This window comes from Terrapene carolina, unplaced genomic scaffold (assembly GCF_002925995.2).
Source record: "Terrapene carolina triunguis isolate 2854851 unplaced genomic scaffold, T_m_triunguis-2.0 Scaffold232, whole genome shotgun sequence".
Classification (NCBI taxonomy): domain Eukaryota; kingdom Metazoa; phylum Chordata; order Testudines; family Emydidae; genus Terrapene; species Terrapene triunguis.
This window is the reverse complement of record NW_020664583.1, coordinates 2,558,878-2,575,668: the sequence shown is the minus strand read 5'-3', so window position 1 is coordinate 2,575,668 and position 16,791 is coordinate 2,558,878. Positions and strand designations below refer to the sequence as shown.

At 39.3% G+C, this 16,791-nt stretch overlaps 1 protein-coding gene across 3 annotated transcripts in view; it reads left to right on the top strand.

Annotated features, from left to right (window-relative positions):
• ATG7 (autophagy related 7) overlaps positions 1-15,830 on the top strand; it is a 279,680-nt gene extending 263,850 nt beyond the window's left edge. For all 3 annotated transcript variants that reach the window (XM_024211976.2, XM_024211978.2, XM_024211975.2), the window contains one exon: positions 15,477-15,830. In XM_024211976.2, coding sequence (XP_024067744.1) covers positions 15,477-15,509 — 33 coding nt within the window. In that variant the 3' untranslated portion in view covers positions 15,510-15,830. The remainder of the gene's footprint in view (positions 1-15,476) is intronic.
• The last annotated feature ends 961 nt before the right edge of the window (positions 15,831-16,791 follow it).

The window sequence follows — 16,791 nt, the reverse complement described above, 5'->3', positions numbered from 1 at the left end:
ATTTTCCCTTAGTCCATAATATGAAGTTCTGAAGAGATTTGATGTTGTAACTCTTATGCATTTAATTAATTTTAAGTTACAATCTCATTTGTGCTGCTGTTTCTGAAAGGTGATATTGGCAATTAACTGAAAAAACATATTGTGAGCATCACACCAGGATTGTTAGCATAGCCCAATGTGTATAGCATACTGTGAGGGATCACAGGCCTCGACCGCTGTCCTCCGGGTCCCCAGGCAGTGCTTAGACTGTGGCTGCCACGCAGCAGCTCACCCAAATCAGTGGACAAGGGGGCTAGCAAAGCTCTAGCTCACACAGGCTACGTCTTCACTACCCGCCGATCCGGCGGGTAGCAATCGGTTTATCGGGGATCGACTTACCGCGTCTCGTGAGGACGCGGTAAAATCGATCCCTGATGGCTCTACCGTCGACTCCGGAACTCCACCTCGACAAGAGGCGGTAGCGGAGTCGGCGGCAGCGCGGCAGCGGTCGACTTTCCCGCGTCCTCACCGCCAGGTAAGCCGACTTAAAATACGCAACTTCAGCTACGGTATTCACGTAGCTGAAGTTGCGTATCTTAGGTCGGAAGTTCGCTGTAGTGTAGACCTAGCCAAAGAGCCATGCCCATGAAGTTTCTGATGGGGGAAGACATCCAGACCCACCGACTGGCTGGGATGCACTACTGAAGCCAGAGGGGGGCAGAGGAAGTTGTCCAAGCAACTAATTGAGTTGCTGGCTGTCTGCTACTATGGACCCATGGTGTGGTATTGCCAACCTTACTTCTGCACTGCTGCCTGCAGAGCTGGGCCCTCAGTCAGCAACCGCCACTCTCCAGCTGCCCAGCTATGAAGACAGGAGTGCAGAAGTAAGGGTGGCATGGCATGGTATTGCCGCCCTTAATTCTGTGCTGCTGCTGGCAGGGCGCTGCCTTCAGAGCTGGGCACCCGACCAACAATCGCTACTTTCCGGCCACCGAGATTTGAAGGCAGCACAGAAGTAATAGTGGCAATACTGCAACCCCCCTAAAATAACCTGGTGACCCTTTGAAACTTCCTTTTGGGCAGGACCCCCAATTTGAGAAATGCTGGTCTCCCCCGTGAAATCTATATAGTATAGGGTAAAAGCATACAAAAGAATAGATTTCTTGGGGGTGACCAGATTTCACTGTCCGTGACGCATTTTTCATGGCCGTGAATTTGGTAGGGCCTTAATAAAGAATACATAACAGATTTATAATATTTATATGGAGTCCTTGTGGCACCTTAGAGACTAACAAATTGATTTGGGCATAAGCTTTTGTGGGCTATAACCCACTTCATCAGATGATTGGAATGAAAAATACAGTAGGCAGGTATAAATATACAACACATGAAAAGATGGGAGTTGCCTTACCAAGTGTGGGGGTCAGTGCTAACGAGGCCAATTCAATCAGGGTGGATGTGGCCCATTCCCAACAGTTGACAAGAAGGTGTGAATATCAACAGAGGGAAAATTAGTAGAGGGAAAATTACTTTTTGTAGTAACCCATCCATTCCTAGTCTTTATTCGAGCCTAATTTGATGGTGTCAAGTTTGCAAATTAATTTCAGTTTTGCAGTTTCTCGTTGAAGTCTGTTTTTGAAGTTTTTTTGTTGAAGAATGGCCACTCTTAAGTCTGTTATTGAGTGTCTGGGGAGATTGAAGTGCTCTCCTACTGGTTTTTGAATGTTATAATTCTTGATGTCTGATGGTGTGGCTGATGTGGTTAGGTTCTATGATGGTGTCCCTTGAATAGATATGTGGACAGAGTTGGCAACAGGGTTTGTTGCAGGGATTGGTTCCTGGGTTAGTGTTTCTGTTGTGTGGTATGTAGTTGCTGGTGAGTTGCAGGATCGTCCTCCAGGATAGGTTGTAAATCCTTGGTCATGCGCTGGAGAGGTTCAGCCAGCGCATCATTAAGGATCTACAACCTATCCTGGAGGACAATCCTTCACTCTCACAGACCTTGGGAGACAGGCCCGTCCTTGCTTACAGACAGCCCCCCAACCCTGAAGCAAATACTCACCAGCAACTACACAAGTGGGTTATAGCCCATGAAAGCTTATGCCCAAATAAATTTGTTAGTCTCTAAGGTGCCACAAGGACTCCTCATTGTTTTTGCTGATATAGACTAACACGGCTATCCCTCTTAAATATTTATATGACAGTTTAACAGCCTGTCAAAAGAACAATAACATGATTCTTGTAACATTATCATCTGCCTGATAGCCCATTGAATTTTTTGCCTACTGAGCATATCTTGTATCAAAAGCTCATGATCTATACCTGTAAAGGACTTTTTTGTTTCTTTAAAGATAAGCATGTTTTTAAGTGCTTTCCTGAGATGTTTTATCAGCGACTCCAGCCAATAGGGGCAGAAATAGCCAAGGGACACCCCTCCCCCAGCACCCCGTTGGACCCAAACTGTGCAAGAGAGGCTGCCACACACACTCTATAGGGGCATTAGGTCCCTGGTGTGCTCCCTAGTCCCATCTCACCATCTGGACTTGGGAGGAAACTGCAGAGAGGACCCAACCAGAAACTCTAGCACAGTGGTTCTCAAAGTTTTGTACTGGTGTCCCCTTTCACACAGCAAGACTCTGAGTGCGACCCCCCTTATAAATTAAAAATACTTTTTTTATATTTAACACTATTATAAATGCTGGAGGTGAAGCGGGGTTTGGGGTGGAGGCTGACAGCTCACGACCCCCTACGTAATAACCTCCTGACCCACTGAGGGGACACGACCACCAGTGTTAGAACTCCTGCTCTAGTGGGTAGGGACTGAGCAGCCAAAGCAGGGACCTTTGGACATTCTGAGAACTTTCTACAGTTCTACTGAACTTTCTTTGCCCTATGCTGATTGACTGTATGCTCCAACCTCCTCCTCCCCCCCCCTTCTTACCCCTTCATCTCAGATTTACTCAACACCTATACCTCTTACCCTCTTCACTGTTTAAAATGTATGCCTTATTTCCAATCTGAATTTGTATAGCTTCAACTTACAGTAATTGGATTGTTTTACACCTTTCTCTGCTAGATTGAGGAGCCCATTATTAAATTTGTTCCCCATGTAGGTACTTCTAGACTGTAATCAAGTAACACCATAACCTTCTCTTTGTTAAGCTAAATAAATTGAACCCCTTGAGTCTGTCACTGTAAAGCATGTTTTCCAATCCTTTAATCATTCTTTTGATTCTTCTCTGACCCTCTCCAATTGATCAACATCTGTACTGAATTGTGAGCACCAGAACTGGACACAATTTTCCAGCAGCAGTTGCACCGCTGTCAAATACAGAGATAAAATCATAGACTCAGAGAAATATAGGACTGGAAGGGACCTCAATAGGTCATCTAGTCCAGTTCCCTGCACTGAGGCAGGATTAAGTACTATCTAGACTATCCCTGACAAGTATTTGTCTAACCTGTTCTTAAAAACCTCCAGTGATGGAGATTCCACAACCTTCCTAGGTAATTTGTTCCAGTGCTTGACTACCCTTAGAGATAGGAAGTTTTTCCTAATGTCTAACCTAAATCTCCCTTGCCACAATTTAAGCCCATTGCTTTTTGTCCTCTCATCAGTGGATAAGGAGAACAATTTATCACCCTCCCTCTTCATAACACCTTTTACATAACTGAAGATTTATGTCCCCCCTTAGTCTTCTCTTCTCCAGACTAAACAACCCCAATTTTTTTCAGTCTTGCTTATAACCTTTATGCTAATACTTCCCAGAATGCTGTTCATGTTTTTTGCAACAGTATTACATTATTGACTCTTATTTAGCTTGTGACCACTATACCCCCAGATCTTTTTCTACAGTACTCCTTCCTAGGCAGTCATTTCTCATTTTGTATTTGTGCAGTTGATTATTCCTTCCTATGTGTAGTACTTTGCATTTGTCCTTGTTGAATTTCATCCTATTTATTTCAAACCCCATTTCTCCAGTTTATCAAGTTCATTTTGAATTCAAATCCTGTCCTCCAAAGTGCTTGCAACTCCTCCCAGCTTGGTATCATCTGCAAACTTTTACTATGCCATTATCCAAATAATTTATGAAGATATTCTGTTTAACTTGACCTAGGACCGATCCCTGCAGGACCCCCATTTGATATGCCCTTCCAGGTTGTGAACCATTGATAATTACTCTCTGAGTATAATTTTCCAACCAGTTGCATACCCACCTTATAGTAGGTTCATTTAGGTTATGTTTTCCTAGTTTGTGTATGAGAAGGTCATGTGAGACAGTATCAAAAGTCTTCCTGAAGTTGAGATATATCACATCTACTGCTTCTCCCCCACCCCACCCCACCGACAAGGATAATTTTTCTACACTGTCAAAGGAAGATATTAGGTTGGTTTGATATGATTTCTTCTTCACAAATCCATGCTGACTGTTACTTATCACCTTATTATCTTCCAAGTGCTTACAAATTGATTGTTTGATTATTTGCTCCATTATCTTTCTGGGTACCAAAGTTAACTGGTTTATAATTCCCTGGGTTGTTCTTATTCCCCTTTTTATAGTTAGGTACTATATTTGCTCTTTTCCAGTCCTCTGGGATCTCTCCTGTCCTCCATGAGTTCTCAAAGATAATTGCTAATGGCTAAAGAGATCTCTTCAGTCAGTTCCTTAAATATTCTAGGATGCATTTAATCAGGCCCTGCCAACTTGAAGACATCTAACTTGTCTAGGCCTGGTCTACACTAGGAAATTAGGTCAGTATAATTATGTTACTCAGGGATGTGAAATATCTCTGAGCAATGCAGTTAAACCAACCTAACCCCCAGTGGAGACAGCACTAGGTCAGTGTCAACCTAGCTACTGCCTCTTGGGGAGCTGAAGTATCTATGCCAATGGGAGACGCAATCAGCGTAGGTACCATCTTCACTAAAGTGCTACAGCAGTGCAGCAGCTGCAGCGTTTTAAGTATAGACAAGCCCTTAGTGATTCTTAACTTGTTCTTTCCCTATTTTAGTCTCAGATCCTACCCCATTTACACTGATGTTCTCTATAGTAAGCCATGTCTATATGTACAGTGCTGCAGCAGCGCAGCTGTACTAATACAGCTGCACCACTGCAGTGTGTCTGGTGAAGGCTCTGTGCTGACAGGAGAGAGCTCTCCTGTCAGCATAATAAAACCACCTCCAAGAGCAGCAAAAGCTATGTTGGTGGGAGAAGCTCTTCCGCCAACATCGTGCTGTGCACACGAGCGCTTATGTCGGTATATCTTATGTCGCTCGGGGGTGTGTGTGGGTTTTTTGCGTATGTAGTGTAGACAGCCTGTCATCTGATCACTGCTAACCTTATTGGTGAAAACGGAAACAAGAAAGGCATTTAGCACTTCTGACATTGCTGCATTTTCTGTTGTTGTCTTTCCTTCCTCATTGAGTAACGAACCTTGATCTTCCTCTTACTTCTAATGGCATCCTAGAGACTAACAAATTTATTTGGGCATAAGCTTTCATGGGCTAGAACCCACTTCATCAGATGTTTCGTGGATTCTAGCCCACGAAAGCTTATGCCCAAATAAATTTGTTAGTCTCTAAGGTGCCACAAGGACTCCTCATTGTTTTTGCTGATACAGACTAACACGGCTACCACTCTGAAACCTTACTTCTAATGGATTTGTAAAATGTTTTCTTGTTACCCTTTATGTCCCTAGGTAGTTTAATCTTTTTTGTGCCTTGGCCTTTCTAATTTTGTCACTACATGTTTGTGTTGGTTTTTTTATATTCATCCTTCGTAATTTGACCTATTTTCCACTTTGTCTATGACTCTTTTTTAAATGTCAGGTTGTTGAAGATCTCCTGGTTAAGTCAGGGAGTCTCTTACCATACTTCCTATCTTTCCTACGCATTGGGGTAGTTTTCTCGTGCCCTTAATAATAGCTCTTTTAAAAAACTGCCAACTGTCCTGAACCTTTTTTTTCCCCTTAGACTTGCTTCCCACGGGATCTTATCTACCAATTATCTGAGTTTGCTAAAGTCTGCCGTCTTGAAGTCCATTGTCTTTATTCTGTTGCTTTCCCTCCTACCATTCCTTAGAAGCATGAACTCTGTCATTTCTGGATCACTTTCAACCAGGCTGCCTTTCACCTTCAAATTCTCAGCCAGTTCCTCCTTATTTATCAGAATCAAATGTAGAACAGCCTCTCCCCTAGTCACTTTCTCCATCTTCTGTAATAAAAAGTTGTCTCCAATGTATTCCAAGAACTTGCTGGATAATCTGTGCCCTGCTGTATAATTTTCCCAACAGATGTCTGGGTAATTGAAGTTCCCCATCTCCACCAAGTCCTGTGGTTTGAATGATTTTATTAGTTGCTTAAAAAAAGCCTCATCAATCTGTTCTTCTTGGTTAGGTGGCCATACTATGACATCACCCTTGTTTTTTACCCCTTTTATCCTTACCCAGAGACTTTCAACAGGACAGTCTCCCACTTCTATCTCTACTCCTCAAGATTCCCCTCTTTATTCATCCCAGGATCACATTAGTCCTTTTGGCTACAGCATTGCAGTGGGAGCTCATGTTCAGCTGATTATCCACCACAACCTCTTAATCTTTTTCAGAGTTACTGCTTCTGAGAATAGAGTCCCCCCATCCTGTAAATATAGTCTACATTTTTTATTCTATAATGTATACATTTATATTTAGCCATATTAAAATGCATATTGTTTGCTTGCATCCAGCTAACTAAGCAATCCCAATCGCTCTGTACAAGTAACCTGTCCTTTTTGTTATTTACCACTCCCTCAATTTTTGTGTTATCAGCAAGCTTTATCAATTTTATTTTTTTCCTGATCATTGATAAAATGGTTAAATAGCATCGGGCCAAGAACTGATCCATATGGGACCACACTAGAAATATACCCGCTTGATGATAATTCCCTGTTTACAATTGCACTTTGAGACCTAGCAGGCAGACAGTTTTTAATGAGTCCCATGTTAATTTTAGTTTTTCAATGAAAATATTCTGTGGTACCAAGTCAAATATCTTACAAAAGTTGAAGTATATTACATCAACGCTGTAACCTTTATTTACCAAATTTATAATCTCATCCAAAAAAATCAAGTTAGTTTGACAGGATCTATTTTCCATAAACCCACCCACTAACACCCTTCCTACCCGACCCTGAAAAAAAATCATGGAACTGATAGGATCTTTGCCTCCATCACATTGTTCACCCTGCTTGTGTATTCTATCCCTTTCCTACCCTGTGTCTGTTTTGTCTGTTTAGATTGTAAGCTCTTCGAGGCAGGGACTGTCTATTGCTCTGTGTTTATACAGTGCCTAACACAGTGGAGAACCAACGCTTGGTCGGCCCTTAGGCACTACCATAATAAACATGATGATTAATAATAATAATAATAATAATAATTGAATGAAGGTGGTTTCCTGAATCAGAGCCTATAGTTTGTTGTATCTGAAGTTTGAGTAAAGTTGTGTGCTCTTATGTGATACTCAAGCATTACATTTAATACTAGGCTGAATTTCAGCCTTAACATTCAGTTCAATGGGTTTTTTTTATTCTTTAACATGTTTGTAATGTGCACATATATGTATAATACTATATATATTATACCTTTAACATTTGTATTTATAGATATATATTTGTGTATGTGTTTATATTACATTTTCCTAAGCAGTGAGTGCATTATATGCATTGAAATAGCTACTTTGACATTCAGATGATCATTTTCATGAGCAGTCACAGTAATACATGCGCGCACACACAAAATCTGTACGGACAGGCTTGTGTTCTTCCAACTCTGCCTATAAGGCCATAACTAGCTATATATATTTGCACTATATATTTTAATCACATCAGATAAAAGTCACTACATATTTCCACCCATGTACGCACACAAAAAACCCACCTAATACTTTTGTATCTGTTCTCACAGAAATGAAGTTACAGGTACCTTTGTTGAGAGAAGGAAATGACAAGTACTTATTGTCCCTTTAATGTTTTGAAATTGTTTTGAATCAGTGGCTGAGAAATGAATGAACAGTTAACCTGATACATTGGGGGTTTCCCCCCTTCCTGTTATGCAGGAAAATAATACTTGTCATTTCAAGAAAACAAGTGTGGAAATGCTTCTCTAATCTTGAATAGACTTAATTTGCATCTGAAACTTAAGAACCCCTAAAGTGAAGTTTAAACATAATATAGGTACTTGAACATAACAGGTGCATTCAGATAATCTCTTCAGATCTGTACACACTGGGTAAGTTTGACAGCTGGTTCATTATTTGCCTATTTTATTACCTCCCCTGTCATTACCTATAGCTTCACTTAGATTGATTCGCCCAGGTGTGCGGTAGAAGAAAGGGAGCTCAAAACAAAACCCAAATTCACAGCTTTTATTGGACATAAGGTGCAAGGCATAACAAACAGTCATTTAGACACTCCTCTTTTACATCCTTTCTCTTTCTAAAATGCTGCTCTTAAAAAAGTCACAATAAACTAGCTCCTTTCTTCTTGCCCATCAATGAAGGGAATGTAGCTGTTTGCTTTTAGCATTTAAAAAAAAATACATTGAATTTGAATTTTTAAAAGGCTAGTAATAATTCATTTGCTTTTTTCACAATATTTGGATTTCCATCTAGTTAAAGCACATTTTCATGGGAAGATCTGTTGCTATTAACTAAGAGCATATGACATTTATAACTTTGCTGTCAGGATTGATGTTTATGTAATTCAGGTCTGAACATAATATAATGCTGCTTTCCCTCTAGAGGGATATTTTGCCATTACAGCTTGACATGCCCAGCTAATGTGCATTTTCCAGCTTGCTGTCATTTAGTTGATTTTTAAAATGTTGCCATTCATTTTTGTATAAAATTATCCTTCTTCTCTTCTAGTTCACCACTTGCCCCTACATGTACAATTTCATTAGAGATAACTTTGACCCAAGCAGACCACTCCATTCTTCTGTAACCCTCAAAAATCAGGCTGTGACCATCTTAGAAGCTTTTCACTGAGAATATATACACCAGCCTAAGTGTCGACATGCAGATCAAGATCCATATTATGCTGAATGATTCTTGCACTGTTCTTTTGTTTTTTGTGCTTTCTCTCTGCAAGCTTTAACTTAGTGTTGAGCTACTTTATTATTGTCTCATCATTCCTCCTGTTGTGCACATCATCTTCCTTTCCACTCATTTCCCCAGATTCCTTACAAAGATGAAGCTGTATAATTGTCTAGCCTAACATATTGGGGCTAATCTGGGCCTGACGAGCTTGCTCCACCTTTGAATTATGAGCTGCCTTGAAGTTTGCTTAATTGTTCCCCCCCACACCAAATCCCCGCCAAATTTTTTTGTTGGTGTGTTTATTCTTTTAAAAACCTAGCTGTGAAAGATACTCTAGTGAATCATAGTGGAGCAATATCTGGCAGTAAGCAGGAGACTAGTCATAGCAGCAGAGCATCTTAGTATAGGACAAAATTCTGACTGGTTCCTGCACAAAGAGCTCCTCCCACAGTCTGCTCAGGGGCTGGCCAGAATTTTGTAATGCCATGATCCAGACAGAGGGTATTCTTCTGGACTAAGTGATCTGTCCCTGCTGTATATAAAGCCTATTCTTTTGGGAGTAAGATATTACCATCCTTCTCAAAAATATTATGTCTCAATCCAGGATGTTTGCATAATGGTTTAATATCTGTAAAACTCAATTCGGGTCTTTTGCAAACATTTTCAAAACTTCTAGAAAGAATCTTATTTAGGTAGGAAGATATGTAATCATCTATTTAAATGTAATTCTTTCATATTCTCCACTCTTTCATCTCACTGGTTTCTAAGAGCATGGTTTGTGGAGAGATTACAATTAGGAAATATTACCCTCTCTAATTGAGTGCAGTTGGATGCATTCTACAAATAAGAAAGGTTACTATGGTACTCTGCATTAAAGTATTGTAGATATGTAAAGTTGGGCACATGTCCAGAAAATACCATCCAATGTCCTTCCTATTACTACGTCATAAGATTTTATACTTTCTAGCTTTTTGTTGAAGCATCTATTTGCCAACAACATGTGGAAGACAGTGTCCTCCCCCACAACGGCAGAAAAAATAAACTGAAATGTAGTTGTGATTATTTTTATTTGTATTGTGGTAGAGCTTAGAGGCCCCATGTACTAGGCACTCTGTAAATATACAACTAAAAGTCCCTGCCCCATAGAGCTTATGGTCCTAACAGAATATCAGTTGGTATTTCAGCTTACCAGGATGAGATAAGAAATTCAAAATCCTCACCCCTAGGAAAGTTGTAAATGCCGCTGTATTCTTTAAGAAGCAGTGGTAGGATGTCAGGTCTTAGATCCTGAGTTATTTTTTATTTTTACCAGTTTCCAAAAGAAATCGCTTCTACTGCTCTTAAAACACAACTTGGGGGCAGGTGGTGTTAACTGAGCAAATAGTTTGTAGCATAGAATACAACTTAAGGTTCTTTTAAAATGTACATTTTAGAACCTTGTATAGAAGATTTAAGATAAAATAAAGTATAGTTTAGAAAATTCAGTATCTAGCTTTACCTGAAAGTAACTAGGAAATAAAACATTAAGGCTGAGCAAGGTGACTGGAAAGGTAATGGGATAGGGAGGCTTTCACCTCTAAAGTACCAGTTAAAATCCACCCTAGGTCAGGAGCGATTAATAAAGATTGCCACCTAACAGCTATCCAGAGGCCTGTCTGAAATGAGTCAGGCGTTTCAGTCGATTTCCTAAAGGAGATATGTCCAGATCATAAAAATCTCCAGTACAACTGGCACCCTTGCCATCCACTCTCAGTAAAGAGGTCAAGAAAGCATATAGGGCAAACTTACTTGGAGACAGTGAATAAGGATGTTTCAGAGTGGTAGCCATGTTAGTCTGTATCACCAAAACAATGAGGAGTACTTGTGTCATCTTAGAGACTAACAAATTTATTTGGGCATAAGCTTTCATGGGCTAAAACCCATTTCATCAGATGCATGGAGTGAAAAATACAGTAGGAGGATATATATACAGAGTACATGAAAAGCTGGGGGTTGCCTTACCAATTCTAACGAGACAATTCAATTAAAGTGGACTATCATCAGCAGGAGGAAAAATCACTTTTGTAGTGGTAATCAGGGTGGCCCATTTCAAACAGTTGACAAAAAGGTGTGAGTAACAGTAGGGGGGGAAATTAGCATGGGGAAATAATTCTTAGTTTGTGTAATGAGATCACTTGATCATTACCTGTTAGGTTCACTCCCTCTGAGGCACCTGGCATTGGCCACTGTTGGCAGACAGGATACTGGGCTAAATGGACCATTGGTCTGACCCAGTGTGGCCATTCTTAAGTTCTCACCCGCACTGTTCAGAACAGAAATGAGATACACGGCTAGCACAGTGAGGGGAAGCTGGATAGGACCATGATATATTTCTTTTGTGAATAAAGAAAACTTTTGTAGCATTCAGTCTGGCTTCCTTCACTATGTTTGTTTAAAAGAAAATTGTGGACACCCTGTCCTCAACTCATCCCACTGTGCAATCTGTAAATGTGTTTAGTATCTTTCTTTAACACACAGAAGAGTGAGGGTTAAAATCTGTCCTTGTTGCTATTACAAAGTTTGAAAAACTCAAAATGGGGTTAGTTGAGGATGGAATATCAGCCTGAACTTTGAATTTCTTGCCTTTTGTCAGCTTGATTCATACCATAAATTCTATTTAAAGATAATTCTTTCATATTTATTTTCCACATCCTTGACCCTGAATGGTGAGCTGGACATTTGTATTTTCATTGGCAAACTCTAAGTCGCTCATCAACTCTTTTTTCCTTTTGTAAACATACTGTTCTTTCAGCATTTTCCAGAAGGATTTTTATACCACCATTTTGCAACCACTTTTAGGAATTGAGAAAATCTTACCATTTAAAGTATGTGTTTTACAGAGAGCTGTGTGTAGACTTCCTTGGTCCAGATTTTGGTGTGGCTTTGTCAGTAAATATCCAAATTCTAGAAAAGTCATATTTTGCAGGGATAGGTTTTATGGAAATTATATGTAAATATCAATTACAGTCTGTCTGAAAATGTAGTTGTTTTTATTTATTATTTGTATTGCAGTAGTGCTTCAGGGCCAACCAAGAACAGGACCCTGTTGTGCTAGGCACTGTAAAAATATACTGATAGTCTGTGCCCTGAAGAGTGTACAGTCTAAATAAATGTTGGCATCTTGTGCTTCTGTTGGCATATGTTTTTCCATCAGTCAGGATGTAAAAGAAGAGAATAATCTTGTGGCCAGCCTAATGTCAACACACCGCACTTCCAGGCAGATAACCTGTGCCTGATACTCGATAGAGACAGCTAAGAAAGAGAAGATCACTACGGTGATGCTCATAGTTCCTAGATTCACTTATTATGATGGGCTAATCTTTTGAGGTCCAAGGCCTATGCCTTGGAAATGCCAATCTTATTCTTGTAGTCAGAAGAACCTGACATGGTAGTCAGTCCATGGCATTTAGCTGGGACATGCATGGAATGGTCTAAGTTTTAGACGAATTTCTAGCACACTTAAGGGTAAAATTAATATTATGACAGCCTGTCAGTAAAGCCAAAGACCACCTGCTAGGTAGTCTTGCTACGTTCCTTAAAGTCCCGCTTTAAGGTATGATTCCTATAGGACCAAATTCATTCTCTGATATAACTTTGAGTCAAATTAATTCCATTTAATTTAAGTCACTGTAAATGGTAATCAGACAGGGAGAAATATATAAAATCTACAGTTTACATTCAAAGAGTGAGGATTTGGGGAGGAAATTTTTTTTTTTTTTTAGTATAAATTATTCTTACTCCATTGCAAACTAATTTACTTTTCATAAAAATGGCCATACTGGGTCAGACAAATGGTACATTCATTCAGCCCAGTATCTTGTTTTCTGACAGTAGCCAATGCCAGGTGAGTCAGAGGAAATGAACAGAACAGGCAATCATCGAGTGATCCTACTCGTCTACTCCCAGCTTCTGGCAGTCAGAGGCTGGGGACACCCAGAGCATGGGGTAGCCATTGATGGACCTGTCCTTCATGAACTAATCTAGTTCTTTTTTGAACCCCATTATAGTTTTGGCCTTCACAATATCCCCTGGCAACAAATTCCACAGGGTGACTGTGCTTTGTATGAAGTAGTACTTCCTTTTGTTTGCTTTAAACCTGCTACCTATTAATTTCATTGGGTGACTCCTGGTTCTTGTGTTATGTGAAGGAGTAAATAACACTTCTTTATTCCCATCCTCCACACCAGTCACGATTTTATGGACCTCTATCATATCCCCTCTTAATCGTGTCTTTTCCAAGCTGAAAACTCAGTGTTTTTAATATCTCCTCATACAGAAGCTGTTCCATACCCCTAATCATCTTTGCTGCCCTTCTCTGTATCTTTTCAAATTCTAATATATCTTTTTTGAGATGGGGTGATCAGAACTGCATGCAGTATTCAAGGTGAGGGCATATCAAGGATTTATATAGTGGCATTATGATATTGTCTGTTTTATTATCTATCCTTTTCCTTAATGGTTCCTAACATTCAGTGAGTTTTTTGACTGCCACTGCACATTGAGCGGATGTTTTCAGAGAACTATCCACAATGACTCCAAGATCTCTTTGTTGAGTGGTAACAGCTAATTTAGTTGGGATTATGTTTTCCAATGTGCACTACTTTGCATTTATCAACATTGAATTTCATCTGCTGTTTTGTTGTCCAGTCACTCAGTTTTGTGAGATTCCTTTGTAACTCTTCGCAGTCTGTCTTTGGACTTAACTATCTTGAGTAATTTTGTATTGTCTGCAAATTTTACCACCTCACTGTTTACCCCGTTTTCCAGATCATTTATGAATATGTTCAGCAGCACTGGTGACAGTAAAGATCCTGGGGGACACTACTATTTACTTCTCTTCATTCTGAAACCTAATCATTTATTCCTTCTGTGTGTTTTCTGTCTTTTCACCAGTTACTGATCCATGAGAGGACCTTCCTTCTTAGCTCAGGGTTCTCAAACTTTTGTCCTGGTGACCCCTTTCACATAGCAAGCCTCTAAGTGCGACCCCCCCCCCCCTTATAAATTAAAAACACTTTTTTATATATTTAACACCATTATAGATGCTGGAGGCAAAGCAGGGTTTAGGGTGGAAGCTGACAGCTCATGACCCCACATGTAATAACCTCGCGACCCCTCTGAGGGGTCCCAACCCCCAGTTTGAGAACCCCTGCCTTAGCTCTTTATGTTTTCACATCTCTAATTGCAACTTTTTTGGGGGGAAGGGGAAGGAGAATGGTTATTTAGTATAGCAGACTTATTTTACAACTACAAAAATTCAAACATAAGTTAGTGGCCTTTACAGTAAACCTTAGCCCAGACCTATGGTACCTTCCACTATTACTGCATACTCTGTTGTGGGGTTTCCCTTTCGATTATTCCATTTTGTTATTTGGAACTCTGTGAATGTTTCAGAAAGAATGCAAAGATTTTGAACTTATGGGTATAAAGTCTGGGGCAACCACTCACTGAGCCTCCAGAATAAATGGTAATAAAACCTGCTAAATGCACCTGCATTTCCATGAAAGAACAGACATGTCTCTGGTGTGCACTTACTGTATGTACACAGGCGCGATTGCAAATTTTTGCATTTTTTAAAATGTGTCACTCTATTTCCTGACAACTGATTGAAAATACAGAACTTACCTTCAATTTGTATGGCCTCTAGGACTCCAGGTTCCATGGGGATTCTGTGAATACGTTATCCTTGTTTTCCAGGTTGGGTTTCCAGGATATGTCTTGGTCATAACCCAAAACCAAAGTAAATATACAATTACATCTTGCTGCATAAAATATGTTTTTCAGTAAATTATTGAATGGTTAATAGAACTTTTTAAAAAATGAGGGGGGAAAACAAATTCACACATATATATTCAGCTTGAATTAAATTTACTGCTCTTTGTGGGTCATACTATTGATTATTCTCAATATTTGGGTGGCCACTGATTCTTCCGGATGATGATCACAAATTCCTAAAGTTTTATATTGAATATGTATTATTTATTATGCATCATTTGTTATTTTCCTGGTAACAATTTGTCAAGCAATCAGCAAGCAGAAACAATACCAAGTTACCAGCCACACACCGCACATAATGAATAGCAAACAGCCAAAGGAATAGCTCAGAAACAACCAATGAAAATTATTCATTCAGACTATTATAGGAATAAGTACAAGTGCCAAAATGTGTGTGCAACTAAAGAGATTGGTTTGCAAATGATTACTGATCCAAACAACCTCGACTCCACTGAGCTCTTAGTTTCATTAATACTATTCAACCACCTCTAGAGTGGATGGTCCATAAATGAAATGTATTCTTCCTCTTAAATTGGATTAGGGGTTTTATAAGGTATTTTGAAAGCATATTTGAGATACTGAGTGAAATGTCGCTTGTTTTCTCATTACAGATTTGGGACATGAGTGATGATGAAACAGTCTGAAAGCCAAATGAATGAAGTGGAAGATGACCTGCTTTAGGCTTCAGTGATGTCTTTTAATCCGTCATTTGACAAGTTAATGATTGCTTACACATTTTGATTTACAAATATAAACAAATATAATCTACATCTGTGCTATGAATGGGACATTATCTTCAACTAAAATAATAGTTCTACTGTGGATGTAATTCTCCCCTGCTTTTCATTTTTATCCTATGCATGAGATAGCACTCTTGCTAGAGCAATGCGTTTGTTTAAATCCACTTTCTATTTTTTTTCTATTTCTAAACATAGCTTACATATAAAATATGCCACTTTAAATAGTCTTTGGTGTTTTCATTTGTCCCAGTTTTCATTTTACTTGTCAATGCCTAAATATCATTGTATTTTTCATGTTTCAATGATTTGTCGCATTTTATAACTATTTAATATTCAGGCTATAAGAAAATTTCCCTATAGATGGAAATTAAATCACATTGTTATTTAAGGCAGTGGGAAAAAGGTAACCAAACATCCACCTACACATTTTTACTGTGTTAGATCATGTTGTAACATGCTAGCACCCCTCCTTATTATAATGCAGTTGGTCTTGCCTGTGCAGATGGGAACAGACAAAGCTTCAGAATCTTATTAGAGTCCTGTAAAAGACTTGAGCTGTAGCATGATTCCACACTGTGGATAAAGCATCATTTGACATTGCCTACCTAGTGAAGACCAAACTGTGTTTATATCCTGATTGAGGGCTATGATGCTTATAGCAAGATCCATTACACAGTAAAAATTGCTTTGAAGGTAGGTCCTTAGCTAGATAAAAGTGTACAGTGTAATTGATATATATATATAAGGCAGTGGTTCTCCAGCTTTGACATTCTTAAATCACACCACCTAGCATGTTCATGGACATCAAAACAGTCCTAACCCTCATCTCCCATTGGAGGCATTTGAAATATTTCTTGCTGGTGCACAAAACCATAGTTTGAGAACCACAGAGAAAAAGGATAATTTATGAAACTCAAAATTTTAAAATATCAAGTGTATTACCACCCTAAATGTAAAGAGAAATATATCTATTGTTTTGCATCTTGAAATAGCTAAAAACAAAAACAAAAAAGTTTTAAGCCTCTTTTACAGCTTAAATCTGGTTATTTGCATTGCTTCATTCATGAGGAAAAATGGAAACTGCATTATTGTTTGTTGTCTTCCAACCATTCTTTCCTTTGCATATAAAACCATTCTGTCCTTAGCCTTAAGAAAAGGTACAGCAATCCATCCAATTAGTCAATCA